The following is a 15732-nucleotide window of genomic DNA, read 5'->3' on the forward strand; positions in this document are numbered from 1 at the left end:
TTGAGAACAGGTAGTAGTACTATAAATATATGCACTGTGGATTAGGATCACAGCAAAGAAGCATGGAGTCTCAGAGAAGTATGGCTCCAGGTCCTGCATGGATCCCAGTCAGCTAAAGCAAGCTTTCTGCTTTAGTGACCCTGTTCCAATATTGTTCCTGGTATATACAGCTTTCTACTTTAGTGACCCTGTTCCATTGTTTCTGGACCTGGTACAGGATCACTTCAGTTATAAGTAACGCATGTGCAAGTTCTGTTCAAGCTACATTTTGCTCGCTTTTATTAGACAACGAAGCTTTAACACCGAAAGCTGCCACTATTAGAAGTACTGACTTGTTGTGTGGAGGCTACCCATGCTGTAAACGCAGTGCTAGAGCATCCAGGTAAGCAGACCCAGTCACAAGCTTCTTAGCTTTTGCTCGTTTTTATTTGACAACGAAGGTTTAACATGAAATTCTGCCACTATTAAAATTAATAACTTGTTGTATGAAGGCTATCCATGCTGTAAACGCAGTGCTGTGGCATCCAGGTGAGTAGATTCACCTGTCACAAACAAACAAACAAACAAACAAACAAACAAACCAAACGACTACTATAACCCGTGGCCGCCCACGCGCCTCGGGTTAATTAAAGGGTGTGTCCAAAGAGATCAATTTCACAAATGGCTACTGCTAGCTAGCTGTGTTAACAGATATTTTCTGAGTATTGTAGCTAACAAAAAGCTAGCGCTTTAGTGCAAGGCTAACTCATATGTTGAATAGAAAGTTTGTGCGGACAGATGATGCTATGAAAGATTCTGAAGAGACTGCAACAGCCTTCAATGTGAGTCAAACTAGCCATAACTCGAGAAAGAAGCTTTAGTTTGCTAATCCACGAATCAAAATCCAAGAGAACGTGGCTAGAAGCCTATAGAAGCTGTTAGTTTTCGTCGCATTGTAACCGTTGAGCAGTTATAGCTGGAATACACACACACACAGACAGACAGACACACACACAGTCAGCTTTACCGTATCCCTCGTGCGGCTACGCCTCGAGGCATAATTAGTACAGTACTCAAATTTGTGAAAATGCCTTGACAACGACCATTATAAAGAACCAGACAGCCCAAACAAAGTTTATAGCAGTTGAAGGATGGTTAAGAGGGCCTACATGTAGAATAATAGCATACAAATCCAATGTGTGTATGTGTTGTGGCAAAAAATGCGGTAAAATTAATGTAACTACAAATTAAATTGATAGGAAACGTACCCAAGTACACATTGGTGTGACAGGGTCCTGTATAAAGAATCAGACAGCTCACTTGGAGGGTGGTTAGGATCGAAGGCCTACCTGCAGAATATTAACTCACAAAATTTGTGACCAAAAATATGCTACAAATTAGTACAGTACTCAAATTTGTGAAAATGCCTTGACAACGACCATTATAAAGAACCAGACAGCCCAAACAAAATTTATAGCAGTTGAAGGATGGTTAAGAGGGTCTACATGTAGAATAATAGCATACAAATCCAATGTGTGTATGTGTTGTGGCAAAAAATGCGGTAAAATTAATGAAATTAATGTAGCTACAAATTAAATTGATAGGAAACGTACCCAAGTACACATTGGTGTGACAGGGTCTGGTAAAAGACAGCTTATACTTGGAGGGTGGTTAGGATTCATGCAAGGCTACAGAATATTAAATCACAACATTTGTGACCAACTGATGCTACACATAATTATTATTCAAATTAATTGTGTATATAAATGCCTCGACAACAATTAATGCAGCCAAAAGTTGATTGTGCCCCACAACGACCTATGTATATAAACAGCAGTGGTATAATAGTTACGTACGTTATTATAATTATAGTAGATAAGACAACATTTAATATTTATAATTAATTTATGTAACAAAAAATAGGTCAATGAGTAATGGTGTCAGAGGGAAGTAGGCGATACTTTACACAAACAAAGGTGTAACTGCTTCCGGCTACATAGCAGGTAGAAAGCGGGTGATAATCATGAAGATCTGTGTGTTTTACAACATCAACATCATTTGTTTGCGAGACTTGGTAAGCATGGTGATGTTTACTATATTCCACAGTAACGAGCGAGTGGCAAACAAACAATATCTCAGAAAGTGGGGTTACGAGAAATTCCACAATGATAGCAAAGTGTGGAACCTCGTCTTCGTCCACATTGACGACAACAATATGACCTTTTGCATAGCTGACATTTCTAATAGTCACAGTATGGACTCTGCAGGAAAAATTAATCAATACATGGACCTACATGTACATGCATGTACCTTTGCAACGGTGTATCGTCTTTTAAGGATGGTTCTGCATCTTTGATATTACATATGTAGCTCAGAGAAGCTAGAGTGCAGCATTTTCCTGATATGGCAAGATGTGTGAAAATTTACTTTGGTAACGTTCTTGTACTTACCTTTTGGGTAAACTGTAGGATTCTTTAGGTATCGAGTAGGTTCACACATTTGATAACACATGTAATGTTGGTGTCGCTCACTCATGGTCTTAGTAATGTTCTTAAAGTTACCGATAACGTTAGACCAATGTTTGAAAAAACTATGTTTGGCTTCGTACCGCATACACCACAACCGAGAAAGTGGACCACACCTACACATGTAATTATGATGACGATCAAAGCACAATGAAATAGCTAACAAACAGACACTTACATTTTCATCCAAGATGGCAGGTGTATCATATAGTGCATCTTGGGTGTCAGTGGTCGGTCTGGGTACAGCTCCTTGAACTCAGCCAAAAAATCTTGGGTCAGACTAGCGACTAGATTAGCATCCGCAACAGTGGTGTACAGGGCGAGCACAAAATCAAGAATGGTAAGTAGTGTCGTGAAATTTTCCCAATGCATTGACTCTTAGAAATATTTTGCTTGGAGCCTCCCACACCAGTCAATGGAGATGTGGTATTGAATAGTCAAGAGATGAGTGTGGGCACCATGGCTACCTACTCCTGTGACTCTGGGTACGTTCTTGTTGGCCTGGTAACCAGGACTTGTGAGGATGTTAGAGGAGAGATAATTGGAACTTGGAGTGGAACTACGCCAGCATGTGAAGGTATACACAATAAACAGTGAATAGCTGGAGTATTGTAAACAAAACTCATTGCCTGTGATTGTATTAACTTCTCACTTAGTTTTTTGTTTACTTTCCAATCATGCTTACATACCATTGCATAGTGATTATTAGATGTCAGCAGTTGACTCATCTGACTAACGGAGAAGTCAGTGTTTCTACTGGCACACACGGAGTGAACCTTGGTGTGGGAGCTGTAGCTACCTACTCCTGCAACAATGGCTATGGACTAGTGGGACAAGCTACCAGGACTTGTGTTAGTGATGGAGGGAGCTCAGGAATATGGAGTGAGAGTGCACCAACGTGTGAAGGTTTGTATTATATACAAGGAGGCCTCAAATAATGGAGTCTGAATGTGTCGGCATGTAGACTGTGTGCATATGCTAATAATTATATTATGGGCTATAACAATAGTCTTTTTTAACGTCTAAGGTGACTATCATGCATGCTACATGTTCCTGAAAGCTTGGTCTAACATCACCCTCTCTTTAGTTATTCATAAACATCACTGCAAGGAATTCGAAAATAAGAACTGAAATATGTAAACAATGAAAGCACCGCAGGTGCTGATGCCTCGGTGGAGATGTCAAAGCTACATAACATAAAGCTGCTACTAATAGCAAAACAATTAAATTTTGCTGCATGCAAAAACTCAGAGAGTGGGTAATGATCGACCATGATTGTTGTTAAAACGATCGATGACTTATGAGGACACTAATGGAGGGACAGTCACTATGGGAACTTGGAGTGGTGCACAACCATCTTGTAATGGTGAGACATACTGAATATATATAATTGTATACCTCAGACGAGCACAAAGTCGTTCATGTTCAGTTTGCATGTCCTTCCTTCACAAACAATTACCATCTTTCTTTATGCTTTCATTAGAAATATTTTGCTTGGAGCCTCCCACACCAGTCAATGGAGATGTGGTATTGAATTGAATAGTCAAGAGATGAGTGTGGGCACCATGGCTACCTAAGTTGATCTGGTGATTGAAAAAGAAAAAATTGCAACAATACCTGCAAAGAAAGCACTTTTGGTCCTCTTGAGCACCTTCTACGCCTTCAATATGGAGTACACTGAAGGGTGTTCTAACTTTTACACCGCACTGGAGATCATTTTTCTTGGCTCAAAGAGAGATCCATCGAAGATTAAAGTAAATAGGCTTTTGGTAGCACTTGGTGTTTAACTAAAACTCTTGAACGCTTTAATTTACTAGCATTAACTAAAACTCTACCAACTTAAACAACTAACTAGATCTATAGCTATAATTATTGCAATTATTTTACCATGTGCTCTTGTTCCTGCTTCATCAGCATTAAGTGTTATGATGTCATCATGCTTATTTGTAATTTACATACTGCATGGCCCCAAGGCACAATTGTAGTGAACCTCACCTAAAAATTTCACCAGTAAATAATGGTGAATAAAAAAATGGTGACGGTCACTACAGCCAAAATGGTGAGCCATGGGACAAGGGTTTCACCAGCAATTGTTGGTGAACATCACCAGTTTTGTTTTTACAGTGTAGCTACAGAAAGAGTCATATAACACAGATAGGACCAAGAGGAAGAGTACGCTACTCCAATAGACTGTACACAGGAGGCAAACTCACTATTGCATGTAACCACAGCCATGCACTTGAGATGCAACAATAACAATAACAATGCTGATAAGAAAATTTAAAGCAGTTAGTGGTAATCATCACTAACATTTATTCATCCATTCATCGCAGATTAATTTTAAGATTTTATACAGTTTATACAACAGCATGCATGTGATTGTGATGTAGGTTAGACAGAATGCTTACTACGGTTAGTGGGAGTTGCATACTCTTCCTAATGAACTCTTATTATAGTCGTTTTACGCACAATTAAGTTTGCGAGACTATAATAATGCAATTGAGTTCTTGTTATGCTATTATAGAGCAGGATCTATATTCGGGCCCATCAATTATCTCGTATATAGAGAGCAGATTGCTGATAATCAGAACTGTTAGCTGAATAGGAACAGCTATCAGGGGCGTTTCTAGAGATTGAAGCAGGAGGGTGCTCAAAAGTACAGAAAAAAAATGGAGCCGCGCGCATAGCGCGCGCGATTTTACGCCCCCGCATTTATTGCAGCGTATCTTTCATACATCCAGCTCCTCCCCCATGCAGCCTTGCCGCAAAAAAGTACAGCACACTGCCCAAGAAAAGAGCGGCTCCTACTATTCTCCTCTAGAGCTTCTCTCTTCCATTCTAGTTCTGTTACTATGTTACTAGACAAAGCATCTAGCTACAATAATTTTTCTGTGTATCTTCTTGTAAATGACAATATAATAATGTTGTAGTTTGTAGCCCAGAGTAATCTATAGTACCGGTACTATAGCTCATAGTTCCCTGCCAAATACACTCAAATGGGATCTAATGCATGCATAGCGTGTCAGATAATAAGACATAATTATGAGTCAGTCATCTTGTAGGATCTCCATGCACTATTCTTCTGGGGTACATCCTAGCAAACTGGTCAATCACAATGGGGATGTCCAGTCATTCTAGTGTTAGTCATTGCTTCTCAGTGTCTCTCAGTGGAGCAAGAGGTGACTCACTGGGATAGTGCAGAGGATCTATTATGCATGCAATTAGCATTACATAACAACATTGGAATGATTGCACATGCTCAATTGGGCGTGGTCATGACTTGTAATCGTTGTGTCAAATCACACTACTATCTATGGTCAAATGAGATAGAGCTGCACAGTTAGCTAGCTAGCTACTGAGTGATACGATTAGTTTCATGGTTGTCTGGGAGGACAGGGGGGTGCTCAAGCCCCCAAAGCCCCCCATTGTACACGCCACTGGCTATACAGCTGCAAGGCCGGCAGAGACAATATGCTACAGTATAGATTTGCATTAATTAGGAGGGTGTGGCAATCGAAAATCGTTTTGTGCACAAGGAAATTTGGGATTTCCGTAGCAGCAATTTTTAACTTGCAAAGTGGTAAATATAAAGTCCCTGTTCTGTTTATACGTAGTAAGTGCATAATACACTGATACAGCGCAAATTAAACACTAAAAAGGACGCTCAAGATAAGAGCTTTTTTCTGTTGTTAAATTTACTTTGGCCACCCATGCATGCAGCTATTATTATATAATCACGACATTTTGCAGCTTGCTATAGCTTTGCTACATGTAAGTTAGCTATAGCAGTTATGCTAAGTAGTGTAGTGAATGGTGCGTTCTATTTCTTGTTAGATCTATGTAGAACTATAGGCTAAGCATAATTTAGCTGGATATAACCATAGATAGAAGAGTAAGAGGGATTGGTAACGGAAGCAGTTCACGTGATCATTTTACATTGAATCTGCAGTAAAACCTCGAAAACTATCCGCATTACGCCCTATAAACGAGGCTATTTTTCCGGGTAACTTGCTCAAAATAAGAAAGTTGTGTTTTCTCGAGACATAATCTTTTTCAGCAATTTATAACACACCCAGTCTGTGAGCCATGTGTTGTACTTGCTAATGACTGACCACACCCAGTAAAAAGGGATATTCCAGTAAAGTTTTAGGCGAACAGCTGCTATTTAGGTTGGCCATGGGTCCCACCCACACCAGACTGTCTTACTACATTACGTACACACTTACAGCTATCTTTAATGTATGCACGATGGATGATGAAGTAATCCTGGAAAGAGTGGAAGAATGTATTCATGACCACTATGAGAAATTGTATTCCCACAGCAGAAATCGCAACCAGAAAGAATCTTCCTTGGCTAACGAAAAAGGAGATATCAAAAAGAGAAGCTATTACTACAGACTTGCCAGAAAATACAACAAATTAACCCTCTGATTTTGCAACCTACAAACAGATTAGAAATAAGGTTGTGACCACTCTCAGACAGAGTAAGCAAGATTTCTTTAGCACCCTCAAACCTCAGTCAAAAAAATGTTAGACAGCTCTGAAATACTTAATAGCTCTATCCCATGTCTTATAGTAAATGGCCGCAAAATCGAACAGGATGAAGAAAAGGCCCATGCAGGTCCTTAACAAACAGTTTTATGCAAATTTCAACCATTCACTTCCTCCTCTGACCTCTATACAAGTACCTTGGCATGTGGATCTCTCTCATGACCTCTCATGGTCAAAAACACATAGAAGGAATGTGCAGAAATGCCTGCAAGCAGGTTGTCTATGGCCACTCGTCACTAGAATGTTTAAGACAACTCTACATCCCACTTGTGAGATCAAAACTGGAATATATGCTGCCCCTGTTTGGGATCCACACCAAAAAACAAATTCTCACAAAATAGAAAAAGTACAAAAGTTTGCCCTTAAAATCTGCACAAAACTTTGGAATAGGGACTACGATTCCCTATTAGATACTGTGGACCTACCGTCCCTTTCCACAAGAAGATTGTACCTGAAACTATCATACCTTTACCAGGTAATAAATGGTATAACTTTAAATTCCCTGATCCACCACTGGAAAGAAGAGTAAGCCCTCTCAATCTAAAAAGCACAAAAAATATACAGTTTGAAAGACCAATTTGCAGGATAAATGCATATATATGCGAACTCTTTTTTCCCAAAAGCAATATCTATATGGAATGAACTACTATAATGTTCCACTTTAGCATTATATACCTTTACAAATATGCAAATATGTATACCACGTGCCTAAATTGTGTATAATGTATTAGTTGCACAGCACGAGTGCAACATGCCATATTATAATTATTGTACTAGAGCAACATAATGCCCTCAGGCATATGTCATCCATGCAGGGCATGTTGCACGAAGGAGCCTGCAATAACTTGTTGCCCAATGACGTCAAACTCTTCTGATTGGTCAAGTTTTTCCTGTAACAAAAGACGTGTTTTGAGTGAATTTTAGTGAATTCATTAGTTTTACTGAATTCTAGTACATTCTTAGGTTTTCTTCCCACAACTAGTGCAACTCCTTGGGGAAATCTCTGCGTGTAAATAAGTGACCTGCATTATCAGACTAATTTTACATACCAGCTAGTGCATGTATCAGATTGTAAGCCGTTTAGTCATACATGGAGATGTTTTGGACCATGGGCAGTACAGTACGTATAACTATTTATACGCTGGCACTATTCTATAAAATTATCACACATATTCCGATTATAATCGAGAAAAAAATCGCTACTTTATAGTCTTGTATTGCTAAAACGTGTAAGCGTGCTGCATGGTTATAACTGCTAAAATAGGCATAGACCTTTAAATATAAGTGAGTTGCACAGACTGAGCATATATGCTTGTGGTATAATATTATTATACACTGTGTGTAGAAATAATGAGTGCAGCTTGTACATAACATGCAATGATGTACATAGAATCCATAAAGTAGCGATTTTTTTCTCTAAGTACGTATAGTTGGCAAATATTTACGTAAGTAAATTATCTATTGGCATGGACGCCATGTACTTTAATGCATTTTATTTGTAGTTTACCAATAAATGAAGGCGCCACTGGCCACATAGCCATTATATATAGTCTGAGTGAGTGACCCCACCTTAATACTTGATACTGTTTATACACGCACGTGCATGGCATGCAGAGACAGTTTCTGCACTTAACTAGCCCAAACGAAAGATTGGAGGACACTATTAAACATTGGACAAGTATGGCTGTTGTGAATACCGTGAGCAAGTATAGCTTATATGCATGCATGTGTATTAAGACCTGTCTCTGTATTTCTGTTAGTACGTACTATAATAACTGTATCCATGCACAGGCTATCAAGCTGACATTGATTCTTTTGATTATACAACCATTTGTTTACTGTGTCAATGAACAAGACGGCCTTACCTGTTTGGCTGAAAGGTTACCAAGCAGTGACAAAACATTTCAGGAGTGCAGAACTCTCACATTAGTATGTTGACAGAGATATCACAATAGTTACACAGACACTACAGAATTTAAGCTAATTGACCATACTTAATAGGTGTGAAATAATTTATAGTAAGATTCACTGGTATATCTGTTACCACAAGAGTAACTGTTTTTGTAGACAGGAGAAGGACTGTCTATAAGACGTAGCCAATTAATGTAAATTGCAATGGTGTCTTGTAATACCTCGATACCCTGTTCCAAATCAATGTGAAATAATGTATAGTAAGATTCACTGGTATCTGTAACCACAAGAGTAACTGTTTTTGTAGACATGCAGGAGAAGGACTATATACCAGACGTAGCCAATTGCAATGGTGTCTTGTAATACCTTCCCTGTTCCAAATCAATGCAAGCACTAAAATCTGCAAAGCCTATTGACTGTCGTTGTTAGTGAAAGGGACTACTTATGAATTATTATAACCAAAACAGGGGGATCCAACATCAGATGTTGATGTCTCATAGTAGCCCTTGTCCTTAATTGTTGTCCACGCATGCTTTCTATTATAATTATATAGGAGACAAATCAAACAACATTCTGCACTAATGACACTTGTCGAAACCACTACACATCAGCCTTCAATTACTGTGGCCTATGCAATCCATTTCAGTTGGGTAAGCATATTTAACACTGCATGCGTGATACAATTAATTTGTCATGTATATATATTTTTATATAGCTTGCGAGGAATCAACAACAAATTATAGCAGCTTGACATGCTTGTTTGTGGAAGCTACTGGAGATGGCTTGGGGGAGTGCCAAAGAAAAAGATCTGTAAGTTACGTATAATAGTGCTGTGTTTGAATACAGTTAACACACTTCCTATAGGAGGAAGGTCTCACAGCGTACTGTCTGGATGAGAGCTGCTATTTTATTGAGGAAGCCTTTAACAAATGTGGGTTTGCTTGGCATGGCTGTAATCCTGTTCGAGAAAGTAAGTGAAAAAAAAATATAATGACATACATTTAATTACTTGTTTATATGCTAAACACCAAGAGTAGATAAGAGTAAGAGTGTTGAACTGCTAGTAACAGCTGCAATTTCCTGCTCCTGCGTCATCACTCGATATAGTATAATCAGTACTGATTAGTTATATGTTAGCAACACTTCCCAGAAACCGCACATGCTTTGATTGCGCAGTTCAGTGCTACAAACCACAGACCACAGTTTACTTAACAGCATGCATGCACTCATTAATTGAATAGTGACGACAGTGATGACGCATGTCAAGGCAAATGCGGTTCCACGATTATACTATAGCAGTTCAACACTCTTACTCTTATCTACTCTTGTAAACACATGCATGCAGCTTGCGATAAGCATTTCAGATCTGTGCTGCCTCAATGCAACAGTGGAGGAAAGCCAGCCACTACAATAACAGCTATTATGATTCTGATGATGTGTTCCATTCTCATGATTTGAGTAATCGTGCCCAAAACTTTGAAAGACCAGTTCAAAATTACTGCAACACTGTATCTTAGCGTTGTGCATCAAGAACTATATATAATTATATATAGCATTTATATTAGCTTGCAATTATGGCTTGTGTATAATTATACATGTTACGTACAATGCATGTGGCATGATTATTTGCATATTTGTATTTATATCTGAACGTGGAACATTAATTCCTTAGACTTCAGACCTGAAGTATATAACTACATAATAATTATATTGATGAACTTGTAAGCATCAAAACCAGTATAATTATGGATGAACTAACTTGAATAATGTTTTACACCCAAAATGTCATGTACCATGCTAGCCTCGACCCTAGGCCGATCTGTCTCCAATTGAACGCTATATATAGGTCGACTCCTAGCAGCATTCAATTGGAGACGGATCGGCCTAGGGTCGAGGCTAGTACCATACATACATGTGTGCACTGATATGTAATGGTGTTCAGAGAAACAAGGTCACCCATCATGACGAATGGTTTAATTTTGCTCAAGAGACTATATATAATGTACACAAGCCAGCTCTTGCTAGCGTTGAGACCATGAGCGGCTTGGTATCAAGGTAAGTGCAAGTGTAATGGCCTGGTCTCGAGGCTAGCGCAAGACTGACCTGTATCTCTGCATGTATGTGCTTCTCAGCAAAATTGGTGGAAATAATCATTTGACCACCCCTGAAAAACAAAACAAATTTAAAGTCTAAATGAGTTGAATTGGGCCCTTCAGAATGGTGTCATAACACTGTCATAGTTCGCTAAATTTGATTTTTCATTATATACCTTTGGGTTAAAAAGCACTTCTATAATCTATATACTCTATAGTTGTAGAGCTGATAAACTTGCAATTAATGTACCCCACCCACACACATCTATACAGCATTATAAAATTCTAAACAGGACACATTTCCCCAAACAAATCGATATTCTGCTGCAAGGTCAACTCTACGCATGTACATGGCTGATCCTATATAAGGAAACACATCCTTAGGCTTTATACAAATTATAGAGGAAGCAGACAATTAAGATCTACGTTATTATTTATTTCCATGTAGGAAAGGTATACAAGCAGGCAACCACCCACGATGGCTATAGAGAGAATAATTAAGGAAAGAGGAAATGAACTCCATTATGATCCCAACGATCAGCCATCTTGGCTTGTACATGCATGCAACTTCATAATGTATGGTCACTTAGTATATAAGGAGATTATTTAAGGGCACTTACACTACCGTATATATTGTCTAGTACATCACTCAAGACAACCTGATCAAAGAATCAATCAATCTTACTCCAACTGTCAAGCCCAAGTCAAAACAGTACGAACCTCACTTCAATATATAGTCATCGACTATAAATCTATAGTATATATAATTACGCACCACTATTAAACACATGCATGCACACACATAATAATCGTGTCTTTGCAGGGAATGAAGACTGCATTCTTTCTCCTCCTAGCCTGTGTTGTGGTGGCCTACAGTCAATTTCCTGAACCTACAGTGGAGCAAGCACGGTGCTTGGTAGATGGAACAAGAAACAACTCTACCTTACAACAATGTCAAACAATGATTTTATCTATGGTACGTCAAGTTATAAATATTGCTAATTAATTAGCTAATTTATAGTGTCCTATTATTCTTCAATTTTGCTAGTTCCTATAGAAGTCTCCAAAAAAGATGCTAGCATAATTTGCCAAGCCCTATTGTCGGTCCCTATTTGATAACACATTATACGTACACCTAAAGCTAATTAAGTCGTTGCTCGAAATTTTTTCACATCATTATAGATGGGTGACCGGGAAATTTGTAGCCTCTCGTGCATCGGCGATTATTCGATGTTGATCGATGACTGTCAAATCACACCAAACCCAGTGACAGCTAGTAAGTTATAAGTATACTTTACATGCTGGTTTCTGTACACATGCACTGACATGAGATTATTAACCAACCAAAATCCCTAACTGCATGCATGTACCGCGCCATGCATGCATGTCACTCTTTCATCTTACTTTCCAGCTTGCAGTGATGCTGCATCTACAGTTGCTGTCCCAATGATGGTGATTATTGGAATAGTCGTGGCTACGGCCTCACTGTTTTAAGCACCAAGGAGACTATAACTATACTTAGATTAAGATTCTGAGTAAGCTAGTGCATGTTATGGCAACTTTATGTACAATGTCAAGTATAATACATTAGGATGAATTATTGGTTATTAATGTTGCGATTTGAATAATGAATGCCAAACTAATGTCCAGTACTGTTGCTTAAAATCTATGGCACTCCATTTGTTTCCTTATAGTAAATTATATATATATATATATATAGTATAGTAGTATATTTAAAGATCTACATGGGAAGTACATGAGAAAAGTGTAAACTGTCAAAAGAGAAGGGTGCATGCATACATCATCATATGGCTAACCACCCTCCTATATATACCGCTCAAAGCCCATGGCTAAATTCACTCCATATAAACAAGCCTTTAGAGATGCCCTATATCTCTGCGCTATATGGTTGGACCCTATTCCCTCGAAATGTGCCTGTGGTTCAATTGCTAGTATATACAATAGCGACAAAAGAGTGTCACTATCCAGTACCATTGCTCACCTGGTCGAGTCATTTGATTCTCAGGTATATGGATGCACCCAGAAACGCCTGCCCACTCGAGGAAATCTGATGAGACCGACATTTGTAGTCTCGCGGACCCATATATCGGCTGATCCACGAGACTAAGACTTTTGGCGGTGCAGAAGTTGATGACTTCCTGGTATGAACTATCAAAAACATGTCTTTGATAGTTCATGCATACCAGGAAGCATCGAAGGCTTCACCGTTTTGCTGCACACGCTTGCAAAAGTTCTCGATGCATGGCCTCAATAACGTTAGTGTTGTTGAATGTTCTGCCCTAATCCCGGACATACCGTATTTCGGGGGACAAAATATTCATGGTTCAGCAATATTGAGACATTTCGTGGATAATATTTTCGTGGTTGCTGCTTGGATTGTAGGTAAAGGTAGGCAAGGTCGCTTCATTCGTGGGTAAAATATTCGTGGTCAGACCTCCAACCACGAAAACCACGAATATTTTGCCCCACGAAAATTACCCGCTATACGGTAGTTAGCAAAGCGTAAGGTTTGTACTAGCCTCGAATCCAGGCCGATAAATTAATTGGCCTGGATTTGAGGCTGTTACCCATAGATACTATCAGGAGCCCATAAATAATCTTATTTATGGGCTCCTGATACTATAAATTACAGTAATTTATAGTATCTATGTGTTACCTGTTTCCGTCATCGAGCCCAGACAGACTGAAGTGTATATGAGCCTCCCAGGCCTGATCCATGGGCAAAACACTACTAAGTTGAGTAGCAGCACTCTATGGACAAGTTTTTCTTCTTCTGAAAGCCGGGCTGCAATGGCATTCCAAATAAACAAAATTAGGCATAACTCGATGATCGGATCAGTGGACCAAAGTGGCCAACTTGAATTTAGCACTGTGACCACAGAATCTGAAATTAGCTTTTGGCTATCAGCTTAGCTTTCACCTATCAGCTATCAGCTTTCAGTCAGTGTACAGTGGACCTAAGTGGCCAAGTTGAATTTAGCACTGTGACCACAGAATCTAATGCATATGAAATTAGATTTTGACTATCAGCTCAGCATTCAGCTTTTGGCTTATCAGCTATCAGTGAACCAGATCAGATCATCACGCTGAATTTTGCATAGAAATAAACTTTTCGCAAGCAGCAAATTAAATCAGCTAAGGCTGTAGCTAGCTATCAGCTATCTAGCTATCCAAAGGAGGTACGACATCCGCGTGTCTTTAACACACACATTCCGAACTTTGACCTAAGAAATGTGTGTCTAAAACGTTTCCTTTGACACGCGGATGTCGTACCTCCTCTGCTAGCTATCGGCTCTCTGCACGGCCAGTCCCACATCTAGTCTGGCCACGCCCCCCAATTAAATTAAAATGAGGCTGCTAACATTACTACTAGGATTTTAATCTAAGTTAACCATGTGACTTTCAATTTTTTATGCATCCATGACATATCAAAAATCAATCCATAACTCGATAAAGTATTACCAAGTATCGTAATCTAGGGCGATAGGTTCTTAGTGAATCTGGATAAAGTTAAGTATGGCATCTTGAAAGGATATTGTCACACATCAGTTTGGTGTATACAGATATCTTCCAACATAATGATTAATACTCAACCTGCAACTGTTCAATGTTTGTTGTTTGTTTGACCACCTTAAGGTTGTTCCTGGGAAATAAGGGCGTGTACAGGGTGAATTTGCTCCACCACACTGCACGTCACAGTCTCAATCAAGCAATACTCGACAGTGGGGACAGGATGAGCCTAAATCAAACCACCTATGGATTATATTATGTGTGACCTGCGCCGGGCGATAGGTGATTTGATTTAAGCTCCTCATGTCCCCATGTCGAGTATTGTTTGATTGAGACTGGAACGTGCAGTGTGGTGAAGCAAATTCACCCTTTACACGCCCTTATTTCCAAGGAACAACCTTAAGTGATCAAACAAACAAACATTTGCAGGTTGAACTAGCTGAGTATTAATCATTATGTTGGAAGTACACCAAACTGATGTGTGACAATAAGCATTCCCTTCAAGATGCCATACTTGACTTTCTCCAGATTCACTAAGAACCTGTCTGCCGTAGAGATTACGATACTTGGTAATTACTAATTAATTAATAAGTTATGGATTGATTTTTTAATTATTATGTCATGGATGCATAAAAAAATTTGAAAATCCTAGCAGTAATGTTAGTAGCCTCATTAATTTGGGAGGGCGTGGTCAAACTAGGCCAGCGAGATATATATAGCCATACAGAGAGCTGATAGCTAGCTAGCTACAGCCTTAGCTGATTTAATTTGCTACTTGCAAAAAGTTAATTTCTATGCAAATTCAGCGTGATGATCTGATCTGGTTCACTGATAGCTGATAAGCCAAAAGCTGAAAGCTGAGCTGATATATATAATTTTATAGTAATTTCATACGCATTAGATTCTGTGGTCACAGTGCTAAATTCAACTTGGCCACTTAGGTCCACTGTATACTAGCCTCGAGACCAGGCCGATTAAAATACGTATTTTAATAGGCCTGGTCTCGAGGCTACTGTATACTGACTGAAAGCTGATAGCTGATACATAGGTGAAAGCTGAGCTGATAAGCCAAAAGCTGAAAGCTAAGCTGATACCCAAAAGCTAATTTCAGATTCTGAGGTCACAGTGCTAAATTCAAGTTG

The 15732-nt window shown here is 39.0% G+C and overlaps 2 protein-coding genes and 1 long non-coding RNA gene across 3 annotated transcripts; 2 read left to right on the top strand and 1 right to left on the bottom strand.

Annotated features, from left to right (window-relative positions):
* Positions 1 to 1711: 1711 nt before the first annotated feature.
* LOC135336757 (uncharacterized) lies at positions 1712 to 2876 on the bottom strand. Its single transcript, XM_064532602.1, has 4 exons — positions 2683 to 2876; positions 2430 to 2620; positions 2290 to 2377; positions 1712 to 2240 (listed from the first exon to the last, which is right to left on the bottom strand). Exons 1-4 carry the CDS (start codon positions 2874 to 2876, stop codon positions 1904 to 1906), a joined length of 810 nt encoding a protein of 269 aa, XP_064388672.1. The 3' UTR covers positions 1712 to 1903.
* Positions 2877 to 8595: 5719 nt separating this feature from the next.
* LOC135337303 (uncharacterized) lies at positions 8596 to 10644 on the top strand. Its single transcript, XM_064533219.1, has 6 exons — positions 8596 to 8753; positions 8847 to 8984; positions 9520 to 9616; positions 9682 to 9776; positions 9831 to 9936; positions 10312 to 10644. Exons 1-6 carry the CDS (start codon positions 8664 to 8666, stop codon positions 10422 to 10424), a joined length of 639 nt encoding a protein of 212 aa, XP_064389289.1. The 5' UTR covers positions 8596 to 8663; the 3' UTR covers positions 10425 to 10644.
* Positions 10645 to 11610: 966 nt separating this feature from the next.
* Positions 11611 to 12698, top strand: LOC135336749 (uncharacterized). Its single transcript, XR_010394922.1, has 4 exons — positions 11611 to 11771; positions 11883 to 12035; positions 12242 to 12335; positions 12471 to 12698. It is a non-coding gene; the product is annotated as an uncharacterized LOC135336749 (long non-coding RNA).
* The last annotated feature ends 3034 nt before the right edge of the window (positions 12699 to 15732 follow it).

Source organism: Halichondria panicea, chromosome 6 (assembly GCF_963675165.1).
Source record: "Halichondria panicea chromosome 6, odHalPani1.1, whole genome shotgun sequence".
In the NCBI taxonomy this organism is placed as follows: Eukaryota; Metazoa; Porifera; class Demospongiae; order Suberitida; family Halichondriidae; genus Halichondria; species Halichondria panicea.